The sequence below is a fragment of the Notamacropus eugenii genome, chromosome 5 (genome assembly GCF_028372415.1).
Source record: "Notamacropus eugenii isolate mMacEug1 chromosome 5, mMacEug1.pri_v2, whole genome shotgun sequence".
NCBI classification, from domain to species: domain Eukaryota; kingdom Metazoa; phylum Chordata; class Mammalia; order Diprotodontia; family Macropodidae; genus Notamacropus; species Notamacropus eugenii.
The window spans coordinates 364,091,393-364,106,791 of NC_092876.1; the positions used below are offsets into that span (position 1 = coordinate 364,091,393).

The 15,399-nt window shown below is 33.8% G+C and overlaps 1 protein-coding gene across 11 annotated transcripts in view; it reads left to right on the top strand.

The window, feature by feature from the left end:
• Positions 1-15,399, top strand: part of CBLB (Cbl proto-oncogene B) — a 236,034-nt gene that overhangs the window by 153,750 nt on the left and 66,885 nt on the right. For all 11 annotated transcript variants that reach the window (XM_072614114.1, XM_072614117.1, XM_072614119.1 and 8 more), the window contains 2 exons: positions 1,081-1,284; positions 14,008-14,193. In XM_072614114.1, coding sequence (XP_072470215.1) covers positions 1,081-1,284; positions 14,008-14,193 — 390 coding nt within the window. The remainder of the gene's footprint in view (positions 1-1,080; positions 1,285-14,007; positions 14,194-15,399) is intronic.

Below are 15,399 nucleotides of genomic sequence, written 5' to 3' on the forward strand. Positions count from 1 at the left end.
CAGTTAGCAGTAAACTAAAGAGAAGGTGATTACATACTTGAAATGAGGGGTGTTCAAGTTCTATTTCAGTAATCAGGCTATGGTTAAAAAGGAAAAAGAAGTGACTATGTCAAGTGAAGTTCTAGAATAAATATGGAAGTGAATCTTTAAGCCAGTTTACCACCTCTTCAGTTTCTTTAATGTGGTACAATGTCTGTAGATCTTAAGGTTGTGATATTTAATATGAACATAATTGTTAGTCTACCTAAAAGGCATGATGTTTTTTTTAAGAAAAACATTGTTTTCTATCCCTGTGTCCACAAATTCGGTAGTGAAAAGTTGCTTGCATTCCTTTCCCCTCACATAATAGGGTGATTAAAGTTTGCTACCTGTTTCAAGACTGAAACCTTTTTATAAGGTAGTAGCATAAGTCTTCTTCCATTCTTTTGTCCATTGTGAACTTAGTTGACAATTCCTAGCAAAATTGGCCCTTTCTCAGAAATACTACAGTAGGTTTGAGTGGAATTCCTTATTCAAAAGTAAGATTTGAAGTGAGGCTAATGTCATCCTATGCAGCATTATCCCCCAGTTGAGTACGTCAAACCAACAGGCATTGAATTTTGGAACTATGATTTTGCTATTGTTCCTGAAATTGAAATTCTATTGTTTTGTTCTTCCAGTGTTTCCTTGTAAATCAAGATTTAAGTAGACCTAGATCTTGGAAGTTGATATATTTAAAATATGACTTGTACTATAAATAGGAAGACTTTCCATATCACATGTTAAAATCCTTTATCATTACTGTTACTATGTCTTGGTTCATTGTGAAATTCCCATCTTTTTGTTTAATTTCTCAAGTAACTCTATCAGAATATGTTTTAGTTACTTTAAAACCTTCCAGATTCAAAGGTTTGGAAACTCAGATCTTGTGATTATTTGTTTTTTAAATACATCAAAACCTTTAGACTCTGCGTTATTTCCCCAGAATTTGTCTTTGAAGTTGGAAATACATAAATTTTGTTATACCTTTACAGCAATAGATCTTTACTATAATTGTGCATGTCATGCAAAGGCTAATGATGTATTTATTCTTTTGTTCAGGAATCAGATGGTCAAGGCTGCCCTTTCTGCAGATGTGAAATAAAAGGAACTGAACCCATCATTGTGGATCCTTTTGATCCAAGAGATGAGAGCTCCAGGTGTTGTAGCATCATTGATACCTTCAGTATGCCAATGCTGGACTTGGATGATGATGATGACCGAGAAGAATCTTTAATGATGAATCGTTTGGCTTCAGTTCGAAAGGTAAAATCTGTATACCATCATCTGTAATGGAATGTTACCTAGTAAAGCACAACTCACAACTTGAGATAAAAGCAGATTGCATAACTATAAATGAGATATTTGACATGCTTCACAAATATTTTAAATTAGACTTACCAAAGAGAAGTCTTTTTTTAATTGGACAGAACTTCAACTTGTACATTCTAAGTCACCTGCTTGTCTGTGACTCCTGATCCTATTTGAGTAATGAAACCAAACCTATTATGGTACATTTAAGTCAGAGAAAAAAGTGTCATAGTGAACCACAAATAGAAGGCATCCCCAAGTTTGTTCTGTGTTTAAAGGCCAGTGTGATCATTAATGTTGGATAAACCCTTTGATTGGTATACCCTGATACATTGTATCTTGTTTGGCCAACCTAATCTCTGTTCAACTTTCCTGATACTGTTAGTCATTCTGACTTCCTACATACAGTATGTCTGTTGATCAGCCCTTCTGACTAACATACATGTATGGTGAACTACTTGTTCCTTCTGGTTCTTGGATCAGTAACCACTACATATAGATCTTCTGAGACTCATTACTAGGATTTGTCTAAAGAGAAAACAGTACTAACTTTGATACATGCGACAATAAAAATGGGTAAGAAACATGGAGAGAAAGAGCAGCATGATGGAAGAGTGGGTACTAAACCACAAAGATTAAAATGTAGAGAAGAGTAAGAGTGGAAGGGGAAGATCAGTAGGCAAAGAGAATAAAGGGAAATGTGCAAAGGAGAGAGAGACAAAAACAGGTGCCTTTGGTGCTCTCCTCAGACTTTGAATCCATCGTAGATTTACGTGTGATTTGGTCTACCCAGCTGACTTTTAGGTTTCCCATCAAGGAACTAGCAGTTTTTTGTTTTGTTTTGTTTTCAAGTTGCTACTGACTGTTCACTCAAGAACTACCCGTCTCACTCCCCACTCCCACCCCCACAGTATTCTTAGTCCCGGGTAGTCTTTGAAATTATACTTGAGTACATTATTTGGCAGTGCATAAAGCTTGTTACCCTAGGTCTAAGCATTAAATTACTTTAGAAAGAGTTATTCCTTTAACAGTGATAGAACTGAATTTAAAAAACAAAATTTGTGAAGTCTTTGTTTTATTTTTAGGTAATCATATATCAGAGAACTTTCCTTGACTGCCCTCATCTGTCTGCAGTGAATTAAATAGATCCTGCAATATGTAATTTTCAATCTCTGTACATTAGATAGCAGTAAAATCTATTTTTAAAAGTGTTAAGCATTAAAGATAACATCCTACCATTGAAAGCAAAAGTGAGATGTTAAACATGCTTCATGCAGATTTCAGATCAGTTGCCATTTAAAGGGACCTAACTTTCTTTTAAAAAATTGGACAGAACTTCAGTTTGTATAGTCTGATTCAAAAAGTTCACCTACTTGTCCATGTGACTGTTGATTCTGTTTGAGAAATAGAATTAAAAAACAAATTTTTTAAAAAATGTGTTGAATTTATATGTAATGTTTTCAGTTCTAAGGCACCCTTTTTCATTCACAGAGTTAGATCTGGAGGTTAAGTCTGGAAGAGACGTTAAGAGATTGTTGAGTCCAACCTCTTCATGTTACAGAAGAGAAAACTAAAGCCTAGTTCATTATTGGTAGCACTAGTAGAATCTAGGTTTTGTAATTCCCAATAAATGATCTTTCTAGGACATGATAATGTCATGTAGTTTATTTAATTTGAGCTTTAAAAAATAAAACATTTCATTATTTTTGTTTTTTATGCACTTTCCCCCATAGTAATGATTGATATGTCCAACTGTTACGCTTATGGACTCTCCCATTCTAGAGATTGCCATTGACTTTAATATTCTCATTAAATTGGCTTTTCCAGCCATCTATCCTCACTTTCTTCTGTCACTGTTTTCTCTTTGTTTGAGTATGTGAACTACTACACTTTTTTCCTAAAGATTTCTCTGTGAAATAGTTTCTCTAATTTCATAGGATAGGAGTCCATGATTTTTTTTTCAAAGTTTAAAACCCCTTTGGATTGACTCCCCTTGCCCCTTCTAGTAATAACTAGTTCTATTAATAGCTAGTTAATTAGTTATTGAATTATGATTTTTCCTCAATAACCCTAGCTCAGCTGAACAGCTTGTTTGTATTATCTGCAGTACCATTAGATATTTAGTTTTCATATTCAGTATTTTAATATTTAAGTAATTATTCTCTCTACCACTCATTTAAGTGTTCAGTTGTATATTTCTTATCTCTTATGTATTCTGTATCCCAGTTCTTTGCCCTCATAGATAGTGGGTTCAATGAAGACATAGACTTTGCCCTTCATTTGTGTTTTTTAACCTCCCACATCTTAAGGCACAGTCCTGATCATATAGAGATGCTTGATGAATTGGAGTTCAGTAGCAGATTTAGTCTACTTGAATTAGCTATTGAGTTTTCTTCACCGAGATAGGCTCTCCAGTGAGTTCCCCTTTACTTGGTACTTTCCATCCATGATATTTAGTCAGCATAGTAACTCCTTTTACCAGTGTAAAGTACAATCCCATTGCCTTCTCATTCTAGATATTTTTTATTCATGTCAAATCCTCCATAGGTGACCTACCTAGTGCAGGAGGGGCCATCATCTGTATCATTTTGACATTTTTTTAGATACCAACATAGCTTGCTTGTAGTCATCTAGCAAGTTGTCCTTTTCCTTCCTTTACGTGCATGAACCACCTGTTTGTATGGCCACGTGTCCTTGATGACCTAATGAATATTTAAGTATTTGAGCACTGTGTTTTCATTAATGTGAGTCATTTCTCCTTTGGTACAGATTAAAATTGCCCGTGTCTTTTTTTCTATCCATTTTTTTCCTTTTCCTCTTTAAATTCTTCATGGAGGATCTACTCAGTGCATTATAGACCTTGCTATAGGACCTGTAATTCTTTAGGTACCATTGTAACACTTAACTATCCATTTTGTTATCCCTTCTTCTTACTATATGATCATCCTGCTTCTTTTTCTGACCATACACTTCCTGCATGATGTATCTGATACCATTTCTTACATGTTATTCTTAGAAATGAGACAATCTTATATTTTTCATGTATCTTTCCATTACAAGTGGAATCTCCTACACTATTAAATTTTTGGCAATCATAATGGTGTTTAAGGCTTAGCAGCCAAGGAATAAGGTGGGCTTTTTTTAAACAAAAGCTTTGTTTCTTCTGGAGGTCTGCAGCAGTGCAAATGAACTTTCAAGTAGGACTTAGGAAATTCAGCTTTGTGCCTCTATTCTACAAGAATCACCCTTTGAGAGTCTTACATTGTGAATACAAATGAAAACACATTTCTGTACTGGTTAGTTATCAAAAAAATGACTTTAATAGTGTGATCATTTTTAACCAAGGGCAAAGTGGGAGGAAAGATATGTGAGAGAGAAAAATGGTTGCTTGCCATCCATATCTTATCATGCTTATTCTCTGGCCCACACTAAGAGTGCTCTTCATATTGTTGAATACATTGAGAATCAGAAAATTCATCCAGCTAGCACAGATGGTTGCTGGGGCTTAGATCTCTAGACTCACTAGCTGGCATTCTATGTTTTGCCTTCCTGCCTCACTGTATAAACAAAGGATGTTATTCTCTTTATCAAATCATCAAATGCTTTTTCTTTAGTTCAGTCTCATAGCTGAGGTGACACACATATATCAGATATTCATTTTGGAATGAGATTTCTCCAATCTGTAGCTTCATGCTCTCTGGTTTGTGGCTCATTATGTTGTCTTCATTTTAAAAAAAGTATCTCGTTCTATCATCCCCTCAATGGTTTGTCAGTCAGTGTCTTAATCATTTACTCAGACTGTTTCAGTTTTTTCACCTGCCATTTCTACTGCTCTTCTCATCTTCCTTCTCTCTCGTGATCAGAATTCTTGATTTGCAATAAAAATATGCCTTCCTGTTGCAGGCATATTGTTTTCTCCACATTTTTAATGCCATCAGTATGTTATTAGGTGTTATATGATAGAATTCTTTAGACTTCATTTGTAGAGTTCAGGGTGTCTCCATTACCATGGCAATGTTCAGCTCACAGAGTTTATAAACAGAATTTATTTTTTTTTAAATTCCTAAACTGAGAGTAAAGCAGGTTTTATAGTTCATCTTGTATTTAAGAAAATGTGATATATAACTGTATTGTAGCCCAAACAAGTTGCTTTCCTGGGAAAAAGCTGTATGACTATTTTTATAATTGGAAGATGATACAAATTTTTTCCAAGAAACCATACAACCATATGTGTTCTGGAGTTGTCAGGATTCACAAGATAATTGGGGCTTGATGCTGTGTAGTGTGTCAGTGGAGGACTTCAAAAAAAGTCTGGGATACTGCCAGAAGTAGTGCTAGTAATTTGTTAGATTACATTACTCCTTCTGACTTCATACACATTAAAAGAAGGTTTCCTGCTGACACTGTCTTTGGCTAAGACGTAAATGAAATCCATACCACTTAACATAGTAAATATGTTTGAGAATTTTTTTTTGCCCACTAGTTTTATCAGCACCCTTATGTAGGGAAATTAACACTGTCTCCATCTGCCTTTGAAAATTTTTATGTGTACTCTTTACTTATTCACATGCTTTCTTGTGTACCTTAAAGTCATCTTGGGTTTCTTGTTCTTTATAATATGCAACAAATTTTGAGATAAACCATTCTAAAATCTTTTACATGTTCCCCTGTCTTACTATATGGGTAAGTAGCATAATTTAATCTTTTCTTTACACTCATTCATCATTGTGATCATTAATTATTATGCAGCTATACACTAACACTCATGTATTATAATATATGGAATGCTACATGTCTCTATATTAAATGCTATATAGTTGATTATTCTGGTGCTTTTGCATTTTCTGTCCTGCTTCTCTGTCTTAACCTTCTCCATTTCTCTGAGGTAGTAAGATCTGGTAGATAGTAGAAAGGAGGCTTGGATTCAGCACCCACTTTTTATGTTTACTATCTTTGTGACCAGAGACAAGTCATTTGAAATCTATGTGTCTTTATTCTCTCATTTGCACTATGAATGTAATAGCTGTTCTACCTTCCTCTCCATGCTTTGGGAAGAGCATTTTGTAAACTTTAAAGGACCATATAAATGTGAATCATTTTGATAATTAAGGAAGAATTCCATATTGCCAAAGAAAAAGAAACCAAAGTTTTTAACTTAGCATGATTTTGCACTTTCTCACATAATACTAAGTGAAATGAAGGCACTCCACTCTAAACGGAATAAAATCAGTAAGCTAACCTGATCTCTTATCTTAACATTCTATATATTCTAGCCACATTGGACTGCTTGCTGGTTCTCCTCACTTGCTTTTTCACATCCCCATTCCTTTGCTCAAGCTATCCCTCTTACCTAGACTAAGCCTACTCCTCCCTCCTCCCCCACCCCCTTTTATACCTTTTGAAATTCCCTTCTTTAAGGCTGTGAAGCTTTCTCTGATCCTATCTTCCTCATCCCTTCCCCGATTTTGAAGTGCTTTCACTTTGACCACCAAGAAGAGATTATTTGTTCTGGTAAGGTTTGGATTAAATGGTCTTTGAGTTTCCTTCCAACTCTGAAATAATGTGTGATTCTGTGATTCTCTCTCACATGTTTCATAGAATTTTGTTTGGAGCAGTGATTTGTTCTTATGATGTTTCTTCTAGCTCTGTTTTGCATCTTTGAGCTGGTCAGAAGTCTGACCACTAAATAAGTGGAACATTACAGAGAAGAAAATACACTTTCTACCAAAACTCATTCAATATAGTTGGCTCTCTTAATATTACATGATGAAGGTAGCCTATGGTACATATAATTCAAAATAGTAGATTGTAGAAGTAATTTATATTTGAATTTTGAATATACTATGTTATATTTACTTACCCAGGAGTACTGTTCTTAGTCTAAGATTAAAATTAAATTTGAATTCACTGATGAGAGAGATGGTCGGAGGATATCAGGTTAAAAGAAAAATGTCGATTAGAATTAAAATTTATGTTGGGAGAGTTTTCATCATTATCAGTAGTTAGTTTTCGTGAATACAGATGAAAGTCCAACTCTAAGAAATAATCCTGGGGCCATTATTATATGATATAAGCTATTCAAATATGAAAGTACACTTTAACTAATAAGAAAAATGAAGTTAGTAATTATTGCATTGGAGAAGCCTTAATTTCATGATTTTTATGATATTCTTCATTTAGCTAATAAGATGAGATTTTATATTCTCTCATAACAGTTTCCATAGCCAAAATACTGGTAGTTTCTCACCCAAGTTTTGTCATTTACATCATAAAAGAACATGAGAAAGATTTCAAAAAGAAAAAGAAATACTCATTAAAACAAAGATAAAAATGATTCAAATCAGTCTTAAATTATTGTTAATAATTATGGGTGTGAGATCTCTAGGATCTCTTATAGTTCTAATATTCTGATACTTCCCTATGATAAATGTTAGACTATAATCAGTCAACGAGCATTTATTAAGCACCTATTATGTGCCTGCCACTATATGTGCTAAACTCTTCCTGTGTAGTTATTCTCCAGTTTAGCTAGCTAGCTTATATCTGAGAAGCTTCAGTGTAGTATTGTAAAGAAAAGAGCAAAAGAGCAGTGGATGTAGAATGAGTCATTCTGATAACTATGTCTGAAACTGGACAAATAGCTTAAATTCTTTTAACTCAGTTTCCTCATTTTAAAATGAATGGATGTTTGTAATTTATTACAGGAATAACAATCAAATAGTAATGAAGTTTTTTTATAGCCTTGTCCACAGCCATGCTTTATGTTAAAAAGTTGATTAATAGTTTTCTGAGAACCTTTCCTCTTCCTCCCTCCCAAATGTAGAGAACAAGCTTTACTGACGACATTCCAGATATGATTGTCCTAAATACATCAATGCTCCTTGTTAGCATCTAATTTAACAGTTGAGTACCATGAATTAATTTATTTTAGAATTTCACAGATTACAAACCCTGTCTGTAAACTCCTTAATGACCATAGTCAGTGAGCATCCCAAGTAACATTGTTACTTGCCCTAAGCTGAAATCTAAAAATGTGCATTACATAATTGAGCCACAGTGCTAGTTCTGCCACTTAATAGTTACGTGGCTTTGGGCAAGTCCTTTTCCCTATCTTAACCTGCTTCCTTGTACGTGAAATGGAAGTTCCTAATCACGGTCTACTTGAAATGCTTTTTTGTTGTTGTTGTTGGGAACTCCTAGTACATCATCAACATGACTACAATTTATGGTCTTAGTGATTTGCTTAGAGTACTGAGAGTGACTTGCTCATGATCACTACCTGTCAGAGTACCTGTCAGAAACAGGATTTAAACCCTTAAGATTAACCCTGTACCCACTATGGTATGCTATCTCTCTTAACCATTTTATAACGCTTTGTATAATAGTTCTTTGCCTAATACAAATAATCTTCATTATTTGTGTCCTTGAGGATTCTTTAGGAATATAAATGATCAAGAAAGTTTGCCTCTAAAAACTTTATGGTCTAATAGGGTATTTAAGACATGCGCATAAATATCTACAGCATAAGACAGACTATGATACACACACACATACACACACACCCACGCACACTAGAGAGATACAAACTATACGTGTATACCTAATAAATGCTTATTGAATCAAAGGTGTTTAGAGGGAAGGGGATGCAGTCACTTGCAGGAATCAATGAAGACTTTCTGGAAGAGAGGTAGCATTTGATCTTAGATCTAAAGAATAGTAGGAAATGGATATATGAGATGAGTGAGATTGAGGAGTTGAGAATGATGTTGCATCTCTGAACCTGAATGACTAAAAGGGCAGTAATGCCCTTAACAGTAAAAAGTGAAGTTTTGTAAGTAAGATGATTATAGATGATTTCTGTTTCAGACCTGTTGAGTTTAAGATAGCTATGGAACATCCATTTCTTAATATCTCTTAAGAAGTGATAGCAGGACTGGACCTTAGGAGAAAAACTAGTGCAGGATTTCTACATTTGGAAGTCATTTACATTGAAGTAATGATTTAACCCATGGGAACTGGTGAGGCTGCCAAGTGAGAAAATATAAATAGAAACAAGAACAAGTCTTGGTACAAAGCCTTTGTGCATACCAACTGTTAATACATCCATCCTGAGTGATAATCCAGCAAAAAATACTGAGGAAAACATTCAAACCTGTGAGAGAACCAAAAGAAGGTAGTTTCATGAAAACTCACAGAGGAAAGAGTTTTCAGAATGAGTGAACAACAATGTCTGATGCTGCAGAGAGATGTCAGAAAAGGGTTAGGATTGTTAGAAAGAAGATGATTAAGAAGATTGTTAGGTTTGTTATTAGTGAGTTTTGGAGACAGACATTTCAGATGAATGATATAGTCAAAAGCAAGATCACAAATCCAAAACTTTTTCCATTAATTAGTATTCGTGCCAACTTTGTTCCCTCAGATCTTTAACCCAGAGGCTATTGCTTCCTTACCTGGACAAGGATTTCCTTAGAGGAATTGGGGAAAATTAAGAAGATATGTGAATCTAGAATATTTGTAATGGCATCATTGAAGTGTATGATCTTAGGGAGTTTAAAGAATCAAATTTAGTCAAGACAATGCTAATTAGCCAATTAGGTAAATTGGGAAGGGAATAATAATGAAATTCTCTTGAATGTACTTAAGTATGACTTTCTTTAAAAGAGACAATGAAAAAATAACTTTCTCTAATTTAAAGGTGAGCAAATGCAGCTCCGTAATATATGAATATTTTCCTTTCTCTCACCTTCTCCCCTTGCTCTTTTGCCTCTTCTTATATAAAGAAGAGACAAAATTTTCTGTTACTAAGCTAGTAAATAATATATCAGACTTTCCAAAATAACATGTAACATATTCCAAAGTCATGATAAATCTCTTACAGCCACAGGCAGTTAATAATAGTATTAGTAGTAACCAGCATTTTTATAACATTATAACAATAAGGGTTGCAATGTGGTTTAAAATTGCTCCTTTTATACTTTATATGATGGGAAGCAGGTGCTGTTTTTATCTCCATTTTCTAAACGAGGAAACTGAGACAAAGTTAAATGATTTGTCCATGGTCAAACAGATAGATAGTGTCTGAGGTCATATTCGAGCTCAGATCTTCTTGTGTCCAAATCCAGTGCTCTATCTACCAGATTCTTCTTTAGGTTTTGTTTAGTTTCTGGGTTTTTTGGGTTTGTTTTTCCCCCACATTGGTTTACCAGATAAGAAAATGAAGCCCAATAGTTTCTTTTAAACAATCAATTCTTTTGACTTCACTATGGGATCTTATTTCAAAATTGTATATTAAAAATATTACTTTTAAATTGTCACAGAATATGAATTTCACAACCATAATAGTAGTGGATAATTTTATTACTGTAGTACCATAATTGTTGGTATGAATAGTTACAGATTTTGTAAAAACAACTTGCATTAGTGTCTGTAAGGCACTATTTGGTTATTTATCCTTTTCTTGAAAATTTAATTGCCAAGTATAAAGAATCTGGAAAAAGATAATAAGCTCCAGACAATGAATTTCATTTACACAACAAGTAAAGCTTATTTTCTCTTTCCCAAACTAGTATGCCCTCCATAAAATTATTGTTTTGAATCCACTTCCAGCTATTGTAATACTTCAAATTGAATTAGTGCTTCAGAGAACAGTACATAATAACTTCTGTGAACACAGTGAATTGCGCTAAGTATAAGGCCTGGTTCCAATTAAGTGTATAAAGCCACAGGGGGCCTGCTGGTCTTGGAGTTAAGTGCTGGTAGTGTGCATCAAAAGGGTTTCTTGGAACTCTGGCTCAAGAATTTTCATAGTCGGCCCTTGTGTTATACTAATATTCTCTTTCACAAATTAAATCCAGGCCATTATTTAGAATGTGAGGAATTTAGTGTAATTACTTGAATTTGAATTGGTAAGTGGCTGATTCTAAAGTAGCAGTTAATTTTTAGGAGAATTAGAAATCAGGAGAGCTGGCTAGTCCTAATGGATAACTTAGAATCCTTACGTTTATTTTCTCAGCTGTGAAAGGAAGGTATTGAATTTAATGATGACTGACTAGAATCTCAAAGGTCTTGTCCATTCTTAGAATTGTATTTGCTTTCACTGAATATTTTTATAATAAATATGTTTCTTATAGCCAAATTTCCAATGTGCATAGACTGATAAATCAACAAAGAAAAATAAGCTTTCTGAACACAGAAGGACAAGCAGATGTCAGCAATACCACTAGACAGCCAAGCTGTTCCCTATATGTCATTGACAGGTTAAAGAAAACCTAAAAAGGAAGGCATTGAAGGAAAGGGGAATCAGAGAGGTAAGGGGAATGAATACATGAGAGTAGAATAGAAATGGAAGGTGTTCTTGGCAGAGAATGCTCAAGTGCTATAAAATCCCATTTTTTCCTGAAAGAATTTAGTCAATATCATTCCAATTAAAAAGTACTTTTCCCAGAAAAAATTGAAGTAGGGAACTTCCCTTGATAATTTTATTGATTAAAAATAATAACATTCTCTTATAATGGATGCAGTGTGAACCAAGTCATATTTCTTCCTTTACTCCTTTATTGATGAATTAGGATGCACTAAAAACTCCCTTGAAATTATACCAAAAATTTCTAAATGTCATTTAAATTTAATGTGTTAACTGGTTTAGTTCAGAAAATAAAAACGGGGTCTTTATATACCTCTAAAGTTGCCTCATATGACATTTAGGGGTCCTGATTTCTTTGAAAAAATGAAAGTCCTGAACATTCCGCTCTCTCAGCTCTTCAGTCTTTTTATTTGAATGTTTGTTTTGAGTGCACAGTGTCTGGGGATCTGAAAGACAGTTGTTAAAGTGATGAGCTTTATGCATTCTGTCCCTTATCCCCAATTCTAACACTCAACAGTGCATTAACAGTTACTTTGCAAAACAGGATGCCATTATCAGATACTCACTGTTATTCCTCTTTTTAATGTGTGACTTTGGGCACAACTTAAGACAACATGTACTTCCAAATTGTGCTTTGTTCAGTAAGTTCTTTAAGAGACCTTACTTAAAGAAGATCAACAAGGTACCGTTACTAGAGGAACAGCTTTGGTTTACTTCAACATGTGCTCTGTGCTGTGGGATTTTATCTACCTTACGATAAATGACTTTTCTATTCCAAAAATTGCCTCACCTCCCTTTCGTGGAAACTTCCCTGCGTAATGGATGGATACACAGACTCCTTTTACATCACAGTTAAGATTTAAGCAGATTTATTTTATTCTGTTTTATTCCCCTTTTCAAGTAAGAATCATCAGTAGCCTTTAGAAATTGATTCCATTTATCCATCTATCTAATCTATTTAATTCCATTAATAACTCTCCTAAGCAATTTTCTAAGCATCTGAGTTGTAGAACTCTTGCCAGTCTGCACTAGTAGAGACTACTTACAGCTGCAAAATAAATTTCACTGTGCTTCAATTAATTTTGTTTTAACACTAGTTTGGCATCCATTGTTGGACATAAGGACTTGACAATACAGCATATAGTGAGATATTTGAAGCCTTTCTGGTACTTTTTTCTGAAGTGTAATCTTAGTACTTCTGTTTAACTGCTAGAACTTTTAAATCAATGGTTGAAAAAATAACTGTGTAGTATGGCTAAATGAGAATATTTATACACACAAATTCCCATTATACCATGTATTTCACATTTTAAAAACTGAAACTATGTTGATGCTAAAATTGAGTCTTTTTTAAACATTGTGAAAGCTGGAATTAGATTGTCGACTGGTGGCCCCGATTGTCTTATTAGAGAAGAATTGACTTCTTGCCACACTTCAAATGATTTTATTAAATAAACACTGTATGCTACTACATCTGTATCTCACAGAGATTTTAAAAAAGGGAAAAAGGATCCTTTTGAAAAAAAATTTATTGCAATTCTTTTTGTGGTAACAAAGAATTGGAAATTGACAGAATGTCATCAATTGGGGAATGACTGGACAGGTTGTGTTGTGTGATTGTGATGGAATATTATTGTGCTATAAGAAATGACCAAGGTGGGGATGGTTTCAGAAAAACCTGGGAAGAGTTATTTGAGCTGATACAAAGTAAAATGAACTCAGGAGAACATTGTGCAAGGTGACAACAATATTATAAGGATAATTTCTAAAGTAGAAAGTTTCAACATATAATCAAGAAACCAATAAAAAAAATTTTGATTTGAAGATATTTTTTAATATTCACTAGAGAACATAAACTGTTTTCTTTGTTTAGTTTATCTTTAAAGAATTCCAGACAATTTAAGACTTTAATATTTTCTGATGAGTTTATATATACATATACATATAGACATCTCTGTGGGGTGCAGGGGGCTTGATATACCAACCAATGAATACCAACATTGATAAAATTGCAGGTCCTTGAAGCATTTTTAGGTAACTATATCTTTTTAGCTCTCTCTCTACACTTTCCTTACTTATATAGTCTGTATCTCAAGATACACAGGAGGAACACTGTAACAGTATGTTCTTAAAATAACGGTGCCTTGAGGGACAGTGTGAGTACCCGTACCATGCATGATCCAAAAGGAACTGAGCTCCATTAACAGATTGATTAAGCATTTTTGTTACCAAGGTCAGTTGTCTTCTTTAGGCATCAAAAGTCATACACTTCATAGGTGAGGTTAATGTATGGTCTCATTCTGTTTTTTTCACAGTGCAATGAAAGGCAGAATTCACCAGTGACATCACCTGGATCTTCTCCTCTTGCACAGAGACGGAAGCCACTTCCAGATCCTCTTCAGATACCACATCTTAGCCTTCCACCAGTACCTCCTCGCCTGGATCTGATTCAGAAAGGTGTGGTTCGTTCTCCTTGCGGCAGCCCAACTGGATCACCAAAGGTAAATAAGTTTTCACTAAAAAGACCTATTGGTAACATGATTGTTATTTTGTGATAAAAAGTTTTAATTTTAAAAATTCCTATTCAGTGTCCTGTCTTCCTCAGTTGTTGTTGGACAAACAGGGTCTATTTCTTGATATTATTTTTAACTTTGATAAGCCATAGAAGTTACATTTTCTTCAGAAAGGAAGTTCCTATAATCATTCTTTGATGTCAGAGCAACTGAAGTTATTTTATAAAATGAATTTAAAAGGTCATTATATGCATTAAAATAAATTACATGCTATTATCCAATGATATTTTAAACTCATTTTCATTGCATTATGACAGGAAAATTATGATGACAACATATTTGCATAAGGGCTTAAGGTATAACAAATTATGTGTTTCAAGGTGACTTACATTATATGGGCTTTTGTATTTAAATGGAATTAACCAAAAGAATTATGTATCTTATATATACACGTACATGAAGTGGTAGTTATGCTGATTTTTTTCTGTTAAATTCATGCCATTTAATGAAATCCACAAATTGGATTACATTGTGAAAATTTTTTTCTTAAATTTAGTAATAAGGTGATCACTCGACTTTTTATGAAACAGTCTTTGCAAACAAAAATTTTGATAATATACTTAAATTTAAACCTAACCTCAAGCATCATTTCTAATACTTTTCAGTTTTTCTTACTTGATAGCTTTATTTTTAGATACATTAAAAGTCAGTAGTGATATTTAGCCAGATGCACTCACATAATAGATTCCTTTTCTCCTCTGATGTTTTCTTATATTTAAAAACATAAGTTATCTTCTTCTGGATCAGGTCAGTGTAGTATAATTAAAGATCACTTGCAGACATGAGGACTCATTTAGTAGAATACATCATGTTTCTACAAAGAGAATTAGACTAATTTTCTTTTTGGAAATGCACATAGAATTCCTTGTACGCTCTTTGAAAAATGTGCTTTAGAATGTATACGTGTAATTCAATCAAAGTCTTTCAAGTTCTTGGTCTTTCACTGGTGATACAAAAGAACCAAAGTGTAGGTATCTTACAGGTGAACACATCATATTCATAAAAATAAAATTATAAAATTCTAATGTTCCTAAAAGATCATATGCTAAGTATTTTTTTGAAATAGCAAAAGAATCTCCAGTGCACTGAGAGCACACTTGCAGAGTTTTTTTAAAAATTGTTTTTAAGTGTTTC